This window comes from Chaetura pelagica, unplaced genomic scaffold (assembly GCF_000747805.2).
Source record: "Chaetura pelagica isolate M959 unplaced genomic scaffold, ChaPel_1.0 scaffold198, whole genome shotgun sequence".
Classification (NCBI taxonomy): Eukaryota; Metazoa; Chordata; class Aves; order Apodiformes; family Apodidae; genus Chaetura; species Chaetura pelagica.
In genome coordinates this window covers 745914-761233 of record NW_009954317.1, presented here as the reverse complement: position 1 = coordinate 761233, position 15320 = coordinate 745914, and the positions used below count along the sequence as shown (strand labels likewise).

General features: G+C 43.2%; 1 protein-coding gene across 4 annotated transcripts in view; it reads left to right on the top strand.

The window, feature by feature from the left end:
* The window catches only part of PPFIBP1 (PTPRF interacting protein, binding protein 1 (liprin beta 1)), a 54916-nt gene that overhangs the window by 9238 nt on the left and 30358 nt on the right, over window positions 1-15320 (top strand). For 2 of the 4 annotated variants that reach the window (XM_010004134.1, XM_010004133.1), the window contains exons 3-6: window positions 5208-5294; window positions 6502-6615; window positions 7180-7311; window positions 14540-14632. In XM_010004134.1, the coding sequence (XP_010002436.1) occupies window positions 5208-5294; window positions 6502-6615; window positions 7180-7311; window positions 14540-14632 (426 nt within the window). Of the gene's footprint in view, window positions 1-5; window positions 54-5207; window positions 5295-6501; window positions 6616-7179; window positions 7312-14539; window positions 14633-15120; window positions 15214-15320 lie in introns of those variants that run through there. The other 2 variants (XM_010004132.1, XM_010004135.1) reach the window with 2 other exon arrangements.

The window sequence follows — 15320 nt, the reverse complement described above, 5'->3', positions numbered from 1 at the left end:
CCAGCATGGGGTACAGCTGGGACATTCACGGACACTGCGTGTGGCTAAATAAGGTAAGGCTGCCTGTGTTCAGACACATTTCTGCCGGGCACCAGCCCCGGCCGCTCGGGGAGCAGCGCTTTGGCTTTCTCTGGGGTCAGGCACGGGCTGAGCTGCTGGTGAAGAGAGACCGGATGTTCTGAAGCGGTTGCACCTTCCCTATTCAACAGCCGTGTTATTTCTATTTAGGAAATGCTTCAGGTAAATTTCTCAGAGTGCAGGTCTGTCTTAAGGCTGGCTTTCCTTCAGGATTCACTTGGATTGTAGTGAAGCCTTTAAAATGCAGCGCGTGGGGGTTTGTGTGGGTTTGTGGGGGTTTGTGTGGCTTCGTGTGGGTTTGTGGGGGTTTGTGTGGGTTTGTGTGGGTTTGTGGGGGTTTGTGGGGGTTTGTGTGGGTTTGTGGGGGTTCGTGTGGGTTTGTGTGGGTTTGTGTGGGTTTGTGTGGGTTTGTGGTTTGTTGGGTTTTTCTTTCCCCCTCCCTTTCTCATTCTGGAAGGAAGAACTTAGCTGTAAACTTCAGGAAAAGCTTAGCAGCAAGCCTGTGGAGCAGGCTGCAAACACCCAGAGTGATGAGGAGGGAGGCGTGAAATGCAGGAGGTGCCAGCTTGGGAGGGCAGTGGTGGGCTCCCACACCGACTGGTTAAACACTGGTATGGATTGTGTTCAGCTAGATTTTAACAGTGAGACTGTGGGACAGAGCTGATACTCAGGGTAAAGCTGTCACAGCTCTATCATGTGGGAAATACTGGGGGCAAATAGTGGCGAATAGTTTGCTTGGGAGGCACACCAAGGGATGTTGGGGTAGCTAAGGCTGGAGGAACACCCTAGCAAGAGACTCTCTAAAACTGAGTGAACATGTAGAACAGCAGTAGCTGTGCTTAACTAAGCGTAGGTAATGTGTATTATAATGATCTGAACAACGTAAGCATGTTGATGAGCTCAAATTTAACTCCAGATGGTCAGGGAAGAGATGATGGGGACAGCTCACTTGCCTGACTGGACTGTGGTGGTGAAAACAGTCAGTGCAGTCTGCCATACAAGAAAATAATGCTGTGGAGTGGCAGCTCCTCCTATACAAATCAAATTGCATGGACACTGAAAGCAGTGCAATTTGTGCTGCTTATTTTATCCCAAAAGCAGAGAAGAAAATGAAGGAAAATGAGCATATCAGCTGCAGTAGGATAAAAAAGAGTTTTATTTTTGAAAGGAGAATTCAGCAATTGAGAGGAAATTGTTTGGGGTTTTTTTTTTTTACTATTTTTATTCTTAGGAGGTTTCAAACAGCAGCTATTAGAAACTTCCCTGCAGTTTGGAATGCTAACTCACTTCCAGGGAAAAGGAATGAAAGGCTGAAGGCACACAAGCTGTGAAACTTTGGTGACGCATCTACTTATTACAGGAATAATTCCCTCTAGAGCAGTGTGGATTTTTACACTTACATGATAGCAGACAAAGCTTACACGTGTGTTTAACAGATTAGCCATGGATTGATCTTACAGAGATTTTAAGTGCACTGGATCTGCTCTTATAAGGCATTTTAAGTCAATGCTTAATCTCAAACTTCTGTGAAGCTTTAGTGCCATCATGACAACTGTTCTTTTGTTTTTAGGATTAAGGTCCATATTGGTAAATCTGCATTCTGTTCCCATACAGTGTTTTGCAATTAATCCCTAAATTGAAAACACGTGCCAAGTCTAACCACTGAAGTGAAGATAGATTTAAAGTTGCTGATGAAATAGAGTCTTCTTTGGAAAATGGCAAAGCTTTTCTTAAACAGTTAGTAAACTATGTTAATCCTGTATTGATTTTGATTATACAAATTTGATCCAGAACTACCAAGTGCCCCAAATATGCTTGCAGTTCTTGTTGAATCAAATATTTCCTTTTCTTCTCCTCCCCACCACCCCCCCCCCCCTTTTTTTTTTTTCCCCTTTTTTTCCAGAGCAGAGCCATTGCTCTTCAGGGTGAGTAGTTGCTGGGCTCAGTCCCAGGGGAGGCTGTGGGTCCCCATGGGGAGAGAAGCTCCTCCAGAAGGACACAGCCAGTGTTGCTTAACCAGGTTTTGCACACACCAGAATCTCCTGGCATCTTTCAGACCTTCCTGCAGCCCATTCCTCCCAGTTGGGGCTCCCTCAGCCCATCTCCTGATGCACTTTTTTCCCTGTACCCAGTATTTGGGCACCTGCCCTCTCCATTTCGCTTCAGTCCCACCCGCTGCCATCAGTACCCTGTTCTTCATGTGTTTCATCTCTTCTTGGAAGAAAGATCATGCCAGGTATCAACTTTTTACCTTTGAAGACAGCAGGAAGGCATTGTGTGGCTGCTGCCTGCAGGTCCTTGATCTCCGTACCACTGTAGGAGATGCAGCACCTGCCACTCTGTGAAATAGTTGCCCTGGCCTTTCTTTGTCATCCTTTCTGCAGCTTCCATCTTTTTCCTCACTGAAACCAAAGTCAGTGTCTTTCTTGCTTTTTCATACCTGAAATGAAGAGTCAGCCCTAGGTATTATGCAGAAGTTACAACATTTCAGGCAAGAAGCAAACTGCCCTTGGGTTCTACACAAAGTGTTCTGTTCCCAGGGTACTGCAGGAAGCCTGGTTTGATGCAGATTTTTTTTAAAAAAAAAAGTTTCTGGTGACAATCAGCAAAGACATCTTTTTCTTCAATTCTGTGGGAGAACAACTTTTTTTCCAGTCCTCTTTGAGGTTCCTAGTCACCTCTTCCCTCTTTCTTATAGCAATATGCAGCTGCAGCCTGAATTTCTCACTCTCTAAATACTCCTATTTTAAAGCAAACTATGATGTGCTGAGCAAAATAGGGTGGGTTGTTTTTTTTTGGGGGGGGGGGGATTGTTTTGGTTTTTTGGTTTTGTTTTGTTTTTTTGTGTGTGAGCAGAGTTTAACCAGTCCTCTTTGAGGTTCCTAGTCACCTCTTCCCTCTTTCTTATAGCAATATGCAGCTGCAGCCTGAATTTCTCACTCTCTAAATACTCCTATTTTAAAGCAAACTATGTGCTGAGCAAAATAGGGTGGGTTGGTTTTTTTTGGGGGGGGGGATTGTTTTGGTTTTTTGGTTTTGTTTTGTTTTTTTGTGTGTGAGCAGAGTTTAACACCAAAAGTGTCTTGGCAAGATGCTGTGCACAATGACTAACATTCTGTTTTGACACGTCATTGGTTTTCACAGCATCGTAACGACATTTTCATCGTAGCGTGAAACCATCACTTGCCTCCCCGTATTTTCTTCACACAGTCTTTGGTTTTAGTGAATTTGTGTCTGGTTATGCAGACTACAGGTATCAGGAGGTTGAATGGGTAGGGCTCTGATGTGGTGGTTGGGATGCAGGGGAGTCAGTGCTTTGACAAGGACTGTCACGTTAGCTGGCGCAGGGTGGAGAGATGTCTTTGCACCTCAGCTTCCTGCTGGTAGTGAGGGATGAATATCATTTTTCTACATCAAACACACACATTGAATTGAGGAAAGTGTTGTATATTACAAAAAGGGATGCTGTTATGGAGGCTGAGTAAGTGCCTGAGATGTACTGGAGGACTTTAGATGAGAAGGGAGCTGCAGAACAGCAAAAGTATGCGAAAGCCTCAGCTTTGCATTTAACTTACAGGTCAAGTTACAGAATTTAAAGCATAATCTACTAGTTAAGCAGCTGACAAGTTAGTTTTGGAAGCTCTTTGACTTATTTCACCCAAATTAAAGTCTTAGGGAACTGAATATCTCACTCATCTTGAATGGAAATCCTATGGCATGAGCTAAATTCTAGTAGAGGTCAGGGGAAAAGCAGGGCAGGCTTGGGAGGTTAGAGTACTCCTGCCTTGGTGCTTAGTGTCTGGATGCCAGAAGGGTTAGTAATTTACTGCTAAACAATTCAGATACAGGCTACCATTATAATGTGGGGTATTGGTACAAATTGCTGGAGAGCATGCTTTCTTAGTCTGCTGTAGACCTAGTGATTTCAGGGGAGATGCTGTGGTCACCTTGCACAGGTTCCTTGTGTGTGCTTTGGAGACACGGCACAGTGATTTAAAAACTTGCCAGTACACAGCTTGGTTTCTTGAGAGCACTAAGGTGAGGTCAAATACTTTTGTAGCCTTTCCTGTTTGCTTTGTGTCTGATCTTTCAATGGTGCTGGTGGGAGTACTTTCTGTTTCAAATGAGGCAGTTTCTCCTGCCACCCAAGGTCTGGGGAGGAACTCAGAGAAGGAGTTTTAGCCAGCAGGTTTCCTGAGGCATCCTCTGCAATCAGGGCAGATGAGCTGCTTGAAAAGAAGTTTCAAAGCAGGAGCCTGAGGTTTGCAGCTCCTAAGTGGTGGTGGCCTCTCCAGGCAGGGTTGTGCTGCAGACTCACTGGGGCAGGAGGTTCAGCCACCCAGTTTCTTTTCATCACATTCTCAGAGGGAAATCAAGGCCCCTCAACATGGGTGGGAGTCTCTGCTGAGCACAGTCGATTGCTGAGCAGCTTCTCGGACTCCTCTAAGCGATTTATTCAAGGATGGGAACAAGAATGTTTTTTCTGATCCAAGGGTCTGATTGTGATGTCCGTCACAAAGTGTTTTGAGACAGCTTTGAATATGGATAGAGTGAAATCCTTCCAGAAAGTTGCTGATTCCTCTGAACTCTCTGATAGCACTAACATGTAGTCTTGCTTCTCTTTAGCCTCAGGCAACTTTACAAAGAGATGCCTTTACACTCAAATGTGCCTGATGTAAAAGAATGTCTCTTACTGTGTGTTTTAGAAAAAAAAAGTGTTTGACTTGCAAGAAGCATAATGCACATTTTATAGATTGTACATTGATTTTTTTCACTTGCTGAATGTCTAAGGGTATTTGTCTCTTTGCAAGTATGGCTTAGCACAGTGTATCATTGAGCACGAATTTTGTTAACAAAACGCTGAATGCACAGTAAGTGAATTTTGCAGAACTGGGTCACCAGAAGGTTCTTCCTTTCTTGTCTTTAAGACCCTGAACAATTCTTGTCCTGAATAGTGGTTGTATATCTTTTGTTGACAATTTATTTTATTTGCAACCCTTTGGAGTCTGGACAATACTTCAAATCTGTTCTTGAACTGTGCAGACTAAAAATAATTCTTGAGTGGTTGGTAACATTGAATTACACTTATGGTACAATAGCTGACTACACAATATTTGCTATCTTTTCAGACTAATGGACACATACCTGGGAATGGAGATGTTTATCAAGAAAGGCTGGCTCGTCTGGAAAATGATAAGGAATCTCTTGTTTTGCAAGTGAGTAATCATCACCTAAATAATTTTTTTCTTGTCTTGCATTCCTGTGATTTTTTGAGAGTATGTGATCAAACTTCTGAGGATTTATTTGCAGTTGTGTTGTCTTTGACAGTGTTCGGAAGGCTTGCTGATATCTGAGAGCTAACCCAGATTAAGGGTGGGTGTGAATTTACATTGCAGGAAAAATCTAAAGGCCTTTCTGTGGATCTGATCTCTTTTTGAGCCTTGTTAGCTGAGCTGGTCTGCAAAGCAACCACTTTCTTACGTTCATGTGTGTCCTTAAGATCACCATCTTCCATGACTGTTCACATGCTGTCTGCAGGTGTCTTGTCCTCATGAAAGGTGACAAAAGCTGCTGAACTGGTCAGAAGGGGGGAGGAGACAAGCAGCTCCTTGGGGGTCCTGCTCACCTGCTAATGGGCTGGACAGGGTCAGCCCTGGGTGCTCTTGCCAGCTGGCTTACAATTGCTGTCGGTGTTGAGACTACCTGGCATGCCTTGGGCTGCACAGGCACCCTTCCATCCCATGGTGCAGACCTGGCCTAGAGGCTGTGACAATGCCAAGTGCTGCTCTAGGCAGCTTGCCTGTGTTGTACTGTAGATTTCCTCAAAAGAGCCTGTTTAAAACAGAAAATTCATTCAGAAAAAGCAAAATGGGACTTGGTTTGCAGGCTCAATGGTGTAGCCTTGGTCTTGCCTAGCCTCAATCTGTTTTAACCTACTTTGCTTTAATGGTTCTGAAAAGAGTCTGTATGCTATGGTACAATGTGCAATTACTTGGAAAGGAGAATAAATTACACGCAGTGAAGTTTAGCTGTTTGGTTGTTAAGGTAGGACCTACTGGGCTTTAGTTAATGTATTGTCACAGCAAAGGCATAATTGTTGGCTGTAAAATGCAGCAGCCACCCCTTATGAAAAATTCCATGACAAGTCAGGAGAGGAGATGCAGAATTGCAGTGCGTCTGCCAGAACTTCAGCTGAAATTCCAGTAAGTGTGAGGGGAGAGCTTTCCCTCCCCTCCTGTAACCTTTGCCACAGGATGTGTCCACTGCAGAGCCCTGCTTCTCCTCCTCCCACTGAGGTCCCATTTCATCTTTGGCCCACCCAGCACTGTTGCTCACATACAGTGAGCGACATACAGCTTCAGGTGACACATACAGCATGGGTGCAAGGTACTAAATGTGCAACCCTTTTTCTCTGCTGTGCAGGTAAGTGTGCTTACAGACCAGGTGGAGGCCCAAGGAGAAAAGATTCGAGATCTGGAGTTCTGTCTAGAGGAGCACAGGGAGAAGCTGAATGCCACAGAAGAGATGCTGCAGCAGGTATTTCACAACCCCATGTCTGTCTTGCTGTCTGTCTTGCTATCTGTCTTCATTCTGTCTTAACAAATTGCATTTTGCTTTGGTGAGAGCAGTGCACTTCAAGGTGTTGCACCCCTTGATGTCTCTGAAGTGATAATCTTCTACCATATTTGCTTTAAAGACTTTGTACTTAGTAATGTCAGTGCTGCTTTATACTGTAGGAATCCAGTTCTGCTCTTCTTTGAGCCTTTCCTCACTGAACTTCAAAGAGACGTGTATTAAAGCCTCTGGCAGGAAGGGTGGATTCCACTCAGAGCTCCTTGCTGCCCAGAGGAACTGTGATGACAGACAAGATTTTTTCTCATCTTGACAGCCAACCCGTGATAGTGCCCCCATGATCTCAGAGGCATCTTAGGTGCCTGGAGTCTGTCAGATGGGTAATAGCTGTGTCCCAGGGCTTCAGATAGTGCAAGGAAGAGGGTGATGTTTTTCCCCGTGAAAGAGGTCTTTAGGAGTAGAAATAAATTACTGATTTCTTCCCCTTGGATGAATAATTCTGTTCCTTTCCTCTTTATCTTGAATCAGGAGCTTTTAAGCAGAACAACCCTTGAAACTCAGAAGCTGGATCTTATGGCAGAGATTTCCACTCTGAAGTTAAAGCTTACATCTGTAGAGAAGGATAGATTGGACTATGAGGACAGATTCAGAGGCACAGAGGTAAGTAAAACCCAGCTGAATAAATTGTGAAAGCTGTGTGGCTTCACATTACCTGATCATTTCCTGGGATTTTTATGATTACTTTTTTTCAGGCAGGAAGGGAACTCCTCTTTAAGATTAAAACATGTCTCTCTTAAAATAAATGTGTCTTCTTTGTAAACTCTGGTTTCACAAAGAAAGATTTCCAAAACCAGTTTTGGTTCTTGCTATCAGATCACAGGAGGGATGGCATTTAGGATGGATTTAAATAAAATCATCAACATCCTGCACCCTCCTGTCCCAACTTGAAACTGTTGTCTTCTTAGTAAGGCAAATGCTCAAGCCCATTGCAAGTACAAAAACCAGCACGGTAAAAGATACAACTTTTGGTTTCAGTAGTGGAGAGAATGAGGTGACACAGTGCAAGGGTATTTTGAAGCCTCACTTCAAACCCCAGCCTTACAGAAGCTCAGAACTGAGAGGGCAGCAGTTACTAGTCTCAGCAGTGTACAGTGCCAGGCAGAGCTGCCATCATGGGCAGTGCTCTCCTGGGGCATTTTCCCTCTCTGCACTGCAAGTCTTGTAGTTGAACCTTGCTCAAGCCTCAAAGTACGTGGGTAAACCCAGGGTTTTTTTTCCAGGAAAGTCACAAGAATCAGGCTGAGCTTTGCTGCCAGGGTGACATGCCCCATATCTGAAATACCACCTTGAAGTCTGCCTAGGAAGCAGAACAAAATTTCTATATCTGAGCTCATAAATGGGCTGAAATATTTGTATTTTGGATGTTCCAGATATCATTTCTAGAAGGATAGAAGCCAGAATGTCATCACAGGAGACTAAATTTGCCCTTTCCATTTCAGTTCATGATTTACCAACTCCCTTCCAGTTCCTACACATTTTCCCATGAGGTGTCACCCCTCACTTACATTGCAAGCAAGAGCATTGCATTGCAAGAGCAAAAGTCAGGCTTGCTGTTGAATTACTGTGTTTGCACCTGTCTGAAATAATCTGCAGACTGGAAGTACACAGATTGACAACTAATGACTTAAATTTTGTTCATATTTGAAAGGTGGTGGTTATTTACATAGTGATGGCAGTGTCCATTCCTGCAGTGTAGCACATCTGGGTGTTGCCAAGCTCCAGTTTGGATTCATATTGCCTGCCGTTACCTTTTCCTTTAGTTTGATACCAGATGTTGCATGAAGGGTCACAGCATTGCCTTAAATGCAGCTGATTTTGCAATCCAGGCAAGTGGTGTGCTTGGCAATGCTGGAGGAATTGGCAGAAAGAAAGGTGAAGGGAATCACAGAAGGTTTTCTTGTCTACAGGTGGTGTGTTTAAGATCTGGCTGCCTCCACAGCTCCCTTGAGGTCTCTCTGCCACACAGTGCTCAGCTCTTTCATGAATTAAAACGTCCAATAAAAAGCTCTCTTCACCTCTGTATACTGACACCTGTCATAGGCAGCCCAAATGATAGAAAAATGATTTGACATCAGCAGTAAATGGCTTTGGGGAGGCAAGGTTTGGTCCAGATAAAAAGCTGGATTCAACTGCATATCCATTTGTAAGCACCCTGTAGTTTCTTGTGCTTTCCAAAATGGGTAACAGAAGTGATTGGGCTTTGAGTGATTTGCTTCCTCTCTTTTTATCCTTATTTTTATTGAATATGATTCACTGCTGAGCTTTCTTGTAGTCCCCCTTCTGTTTTTTCCCCTCCTGAACTGCAGTTTCTCCATAACTTAATAGCACAACTCACCACACCAGTAAGGTTGACAGGACACCTACCTCTGTCCCCAGAAAAGTGATCTTAGCATGGAAACCACAACATGCCACGCAACTCTGTAGGGTCTGTGCAAGAGGTTCACCTGCAAGGAAGCTATGGAGACCTTTCTCTTTGAAATACCTTGAAAATACACTTAGTGTCTTCGGTAAAAATAAGATAACCTAAAGGATGTTTAAAAGGTAGTTATTATAATTAGGAGCTATATATATTGATAGGCTGCATAATTATGCCTGAACTCAAGAGCTATTACTAAAATGTTCCTCCTTCACTTTGAAAACCAGACTGATAGAAATTATTGGGTTTTTTCTTCTTTGTTTCAACACTTTAAAGCTCTAGAGAGGCTTAGGCTTAGACACTAAAAGAGATAATATGTCTTCGTTTCCATTTTGTTTAGTGGAAAAAATGAATGGCTAATTAGCCATGCAAAATCTCTTTAACAGGTATTTTAGAAGCAGCACTCACTCAGATATACACAATATTCTAATCAGTGTTGATCTCGTTCCATTCCTGTGTAGATGATCAATTATTTCAGCAAAGCTGAGTATTTAAATGAATATTTAAAACATTCTACCATAAAACATATTATGGCATTTACATACAATGTTCAAAATGGAAAAAAAAAATTCATAGCCAAACTGGGAAAGAAAAACTGTGAATATTGGCTTGGTTTTTATTCAGGGGGAAAAAAAGTGAAAAGAAGAAGAAAAAGCACTGACACCTTAAAGGAACTTTTGTGGAGCTACTGTCTCCTACAGAATTACCATTTAGATTAAATTCTTCATATTCTTCTTTTTTTTACTTATGTCTGTCTTTCCACCTTCCCATTCCAGCTTGGTAGGTTTCTCACATTCACCATTCTTTCTCTTAACAGATACTTCACGAGATCTGTAAGCTTTTTTTCCTTTGTGCTCTAGGACTTTACTGTCTAGATGTTCAAAAAGACATAGCTTTTTCAAAGCTAATTGTATACTTAATAGAAATTTATAATGATTCTGTTCTTTAAATCATTCCAGTCTTTCCGCTTTCTCAGCAGACACCAGTATGATTTTCCTTAAGGAGCACGGGTGGTCTGAGTTGGGCTGAGTTTATGTAAGAAAATATCATACTAGGGAGTTTATTTAGGGAGGAGTCCATAACTAGACATGGTCTTTGAAGCAGCAGCCAGAGGGCAGGCTGGCTTACTCATGGGGAATTCTTCAGAATTCAAACGCCGCCCGTCTCCTTGGTGCAGATGAATTCCTGAGTGGAGTAAAATGACAAATGTAGTTTGTGTTTCCAGTGCCATTAAAGAAGCCTCTGACCCCCAAAGCTTAAAGTTACTGGGTTTTTCCTGCCTCCTTGGCCCTGCTGTCAAGGGTGCAAGTAATACGAGCAGGAAAGGAAAAGGTTTGGAAAAACAAGAGTCTGTATGTCACACCCCATCAGCGCCATTCATGAATCCATGCAAGGAACAGCTGTTGGGTGTTTGCATGGAGGGATCTGACTCTGGATGAGGAAAGGACTATATTTTTTCTCTTTTGCAGGTTTTTAAGACAGGAACGTGCATTATGTCCCGGGCAAGTGTTTTAACCCATTTATAGGTGCCCAAAGAGGAGGTATTAAATGCAAGCAAAGCAGGAGCCACACACTGGCCACCGTGTGGGTGACTTTTGCTGCTGATTCATCCACATCAGCCAGGGAATCCAGTGAGATTTTGGTCTGGTCTTAGATCCTGATGAGCCTGCCCAACATCCTGAGTGCCACAGGGAGACACACCCCTCAAACATCACACTGGTCTCAAAAGCTTTTCAGGTCATAAGCACTTGTAATGATTGGCACCTTCAGGTTTCAAACAATGCTGTGATCTCCTTGCTGAGGCTGCTGCAGGAGGCAGCAAGGCACAGTCTTTGTTGTGAAAAGTTCATAGTTGAAATCAGTGGAACAGAGAGAATTGTGGAAGACATGGCTAAAGGTTTTAGGGCAGCAAGCAGAAAAGTGAAATGCACTAGGAGGATTAGGATTTTCTAGGGAACTGCAGTGCTGTTGTCAGTCTCTACCTCAGGTAGCTTGCCCAAAGTTAATCAGTAGTTCAGTAGCTGGGGAAACTGCCCTGTTTAGACCTTTTCTTTTTCCTCTGCTTGTTTACTCAAGGCTTGACTATCTCTTTTTTACTGATGAGGGTCTGTATGTGGAATCTGGTATATCTTAAATGTACTCCCCTGCCTCAAAAATATGAGAATGAACATGATTTGCAGTTACAGTGTTGTAGGTAACTGAAGACATGAGTTAATGTTTCCCTTGCAAGAGAGAAATGGAAAATATTTTTAGGGCAAAGCATGCTTTTAGGTCTTTTCTTTAGTTCTATTTAACCCTTCGGAAGTTGTACAGTATTTTTGGTCACCAGTTACTGATGGTAAAGATTACCCATGAGGTCGGTAACAAATCAGGTAGATAAACTTAATTTCTGCTCCAAAATCTTACACTCCTGGTCTTTGGTGGAATGATTGCTTTGCCTCCTGTGACATTTTGAGTGCATCTTGACACTGCTGTTAATTCATATGGGTTGTGCTAACCTTTTTTGTCATCAAATGAGAAGAGTTTTAATTTGTTATTTGTTTTACCTCAGAGAAGTCTTTTGAATACAAGTAGCTGTTGCCTTCTCCTTCGGTATTTTAAGAGTCACACAGTTCAAATTATAAATACCTAGGCAACAACCTCAGCAGTTGTAGCTACACAGCATACTTTGACATTGGATTATGCCAAAGCAAAAATTATAGCTGTAGGAGAGAAAAATCCCAAACAAACCAATTATCAGAGTGTCAAAGCTGACAATCAGGCCTGGGAACATAGATTTGTTAGAAATCTTGAACACTTGGTGTTGATAAGAAACAACTTGTTTAATTTTGTAGTCATGCAGACTGACAGCCCTGTACATTTATACTTAGAAGAGTGATGTGCTTTGTAAAGCTCACACACTGAGGAATCAATGAGAAATTGCAGGTGTGCCCAAATCAGAATATCATAGGTTAGCAGTAGTAATTACTAATATCATAAAAATTTTCTAGATTTTAATTTTCCTGTAGTTCATAGAATCATAGAATCACTTAGGTTGGAAAAGACCTTTAAGATCATCAAGTCCAACCATTAACCCTACTCTACCAAGTCCAGCACTAAGCCACATCCCCAAGCACCACAGCGAGACAACTTTTAAACACTCCCAGGGATGGTGACTCAACCACCTCCCTGGGCAGCACGTTCCAATGTCTGACAACCCTTTCAGTGAAGAAGTTCTTCCTAATGTCCAGTCTAAACCTCCTTTGGTGCAGCTTGAGGCCAATTCCTCTTGTTCTATCACCAGTTACTTGTGAGAAGAGACCAGCACCTGCCTCAATATACTTTCAAGTAGTTGTAGAGGGCAATGAGGTCTCCCCTCAGCCTCCTCTTCTTCAGACTGAATAGCCCCAGTTCCCTCAGCAGCTTCTCATAAGACTTGTTCTCAAGACCCTTCACCAGCCTTGCTGCCCTTCTTTGGACACGTTCCAGCACCTGGATGTCTTTCTTGTATTCAGGTGCCCCAAACTGGACACAGTGCTTGAGGTGGGGCCTCACCAATGCCAAGTATAGAGGGACGACCACCTCCCTGGTCCTACTGGTCACACTATTCCTGATGCAGGCCAAGACAGTGTTGGCCTTCTGGGCCACTTGGGCACACTGCTGGCTCATGTTCAGCTGCCTATCAATCGGAACCCCCAGGTCCCTTTCTTCTGGGCAGCTTTCCAGCCACTCCTCCCCAAGCCTGTAGTGTTCCCTGGGGTTGTTGTGGCCCAAGTGCAGGACTCAGCACTTGGCCTTGTTGAACTTCATACAACTGTCCTTGGCCCATCAATCCAGCATGTCCAAGTCTCTCTGTAGAGCCTTCCTACCCTCAGTGCTGATAATTGAGTTTGGATCTTGCTAAAGAAGTACAGATACTGCTCTGTTGCCATCAGATTCATTAAGCACAAAATAATCACCAGAGGCTTGTAAGCTCAGAAAATATTATTTGGGGCTAGAAGGCAGGTGTGACTAGGAACCCCTGAATATCCTGTAAATGTCAACTATTGGCTGGTTAATTTATAAATTATAAATCTCAATTATACAGTTAGCTCTGAAAGAAATTGCGTACAGCTGTTAAGTTGATGTACAGCGTTGCTTGACACGGATAGGATTTGTCTTATCATGTAGGAAGATGAGCAAACCTAAGGACTAAACTGTCTTCTTGGTAGTTTAAAAGCCATAATGCTGCAATTCAAGTTCTCTTACATGTTCTAGGGTGCAAAAGAGCTTATTTTCTCTTTTGAAAAATTTTTCTGGTGATACAGCATTAGAGTAGCTGATGAGAAACTGGGGGAGTTTTGTTGTTGTAGGGTTTTTTTCAGTAGGGTTTTTTTGTTTGTTTGTTTGTTTTTTCCCCACACAAATATAACACTGATCTGGTATCCATACATAAGCTAAAGGTCACTGAGATATACATGAGGCAGAAGCTTGCTGGACGTCTTCCAGTTGTGCACAAGTCACAGCTTTCTGGTAATGTTCTCCTGCTGAGCGGAAAGATAATTTTCCCAATAAGCTCAGGTTTGTTCTTTCTTACAGGGAGAGACACTCAGTCCTGGCTGTCCCCCAGGCATTTCCCATTTCCCCATCTAGAGGACAGGGAGGTTTGCAGAAAGAGTGCCTTGCACCTTTCTGGGGCAGACAAATTCATGGTTCATTTGACCACTGCAGGAAGGGTCTGTAGAGCCAGTTGGCCCATAGGGCTGACCTCCCAACCTGGTAGGTCTTTCTGGCAGGATGGCCAGGAGGTCAAGCCGTTCTTCTGGAGAGCTCAGATGTGAGCTGGTGGTTGTTCCAGAGTGTCTTCCAAACCAGGCTGAGTTTGCAAAGCTCAGATGTGGTGGCACCATCGATGCTTAAACGCATATGCCTTTGTGCTTGTAGAAATCAGTGATGGCTCTTCCATTCAGCTCTCAGTTAGAGGGCCTTGTTTGAGTGACAGAAACCTGGACTTAGGCTGGAATCAGTTTGTATTTTGAAAAGGGGGTGATGGCCAGCAAGCTTGGGGTGGTAGGGACTGGGGAGGATGTAGCTGCTGCATATTGAAGGACGGCTGTGATGGTTTTCCTTACCCACTTGTAGTGGGTGGACATCCAAGTGGTTGAGCAGCCAGGAGGCTTTTCTTGGCCTTCAGCACAGGAAACACAAATGATGTCTCACTTTGTCCCTCTGCCCTCTTGCATTCAGTGCAGTAACACAGAGAAAAACAGTCCCTGGACATCTAGGAAGCTCTGAACTGTTTGACTTAGCTATGAATTTGGGTGGTGGGTTTTTCAGTATGGAGTGCTTTTTATTTCTGCTGTGTTTTTACAGTCCTGCAAACGGGAAGCTACCGTTGTGTTTTATTGATGGAATTTCATTGTTGTTTCTGGTCTTGTTTTTGCCCTCACTCAGGACTTGATCCAGGAAATAAACGAATTGCGACTGAGAGTGGGAGAAATGGACACTGAAAGACTCCAGTATGAGAAAAAAATGAAAACTACCAAAGTAAGTGAGGCTGAGGGGAAGAGATGGGTTTAAGTCAGGCCTCAGAAGTTTACTCTCTTATTTCCCAATCCTTGCCTGCACCCTGCAAAATCCTGAGCATGCTCAGGCCCAGGGGTTTCATGGTACTCACTTAAGAAGAGGGGCTATTTTCAAATATTGTGCATGGTTTTCAGATCTGGATGTTGATTGTTAATGAGGAATAACCTACCATGCAGCTGGCTGTTAACAGTAAATATATTACTTGTTTAGACCCTTGTTTCACATATGTGTCAAAAACACTCATTGCAATAAATAAGGTGTGTGCCATAGGCAAGACTAAGCATTTATTTCTTCCCAACTGTACTAAAAATCAGCCACTTCTGAAGAGAAAGCATTCACCTAAGTAATTCTAGAAGCCTGTTTCTGTAAGCATGTAACTTCTCTTTGCCATTTAGCCTTGTCTCTTTTCTATCTTTAGTTTTCTCTCACTCCTCTGTCTCTGTTACCAGTCTTTAATGGCCAAACTTTCTAGTATGAAAATCAAAGTGGGTCAGATGCAGTATGAAAAGCAGCGGATGGAGCAAAAAAGCCAGATCCTAAAGGTGTAGTAGTTTCTGGGTATCATCGGGCCTGTTTTGAATCCTCCATGTTCACGGTTTTACGGTCTGTCTCGCATCGTGCTGTCATGCTCTGTGCTTAACTGCTGTGT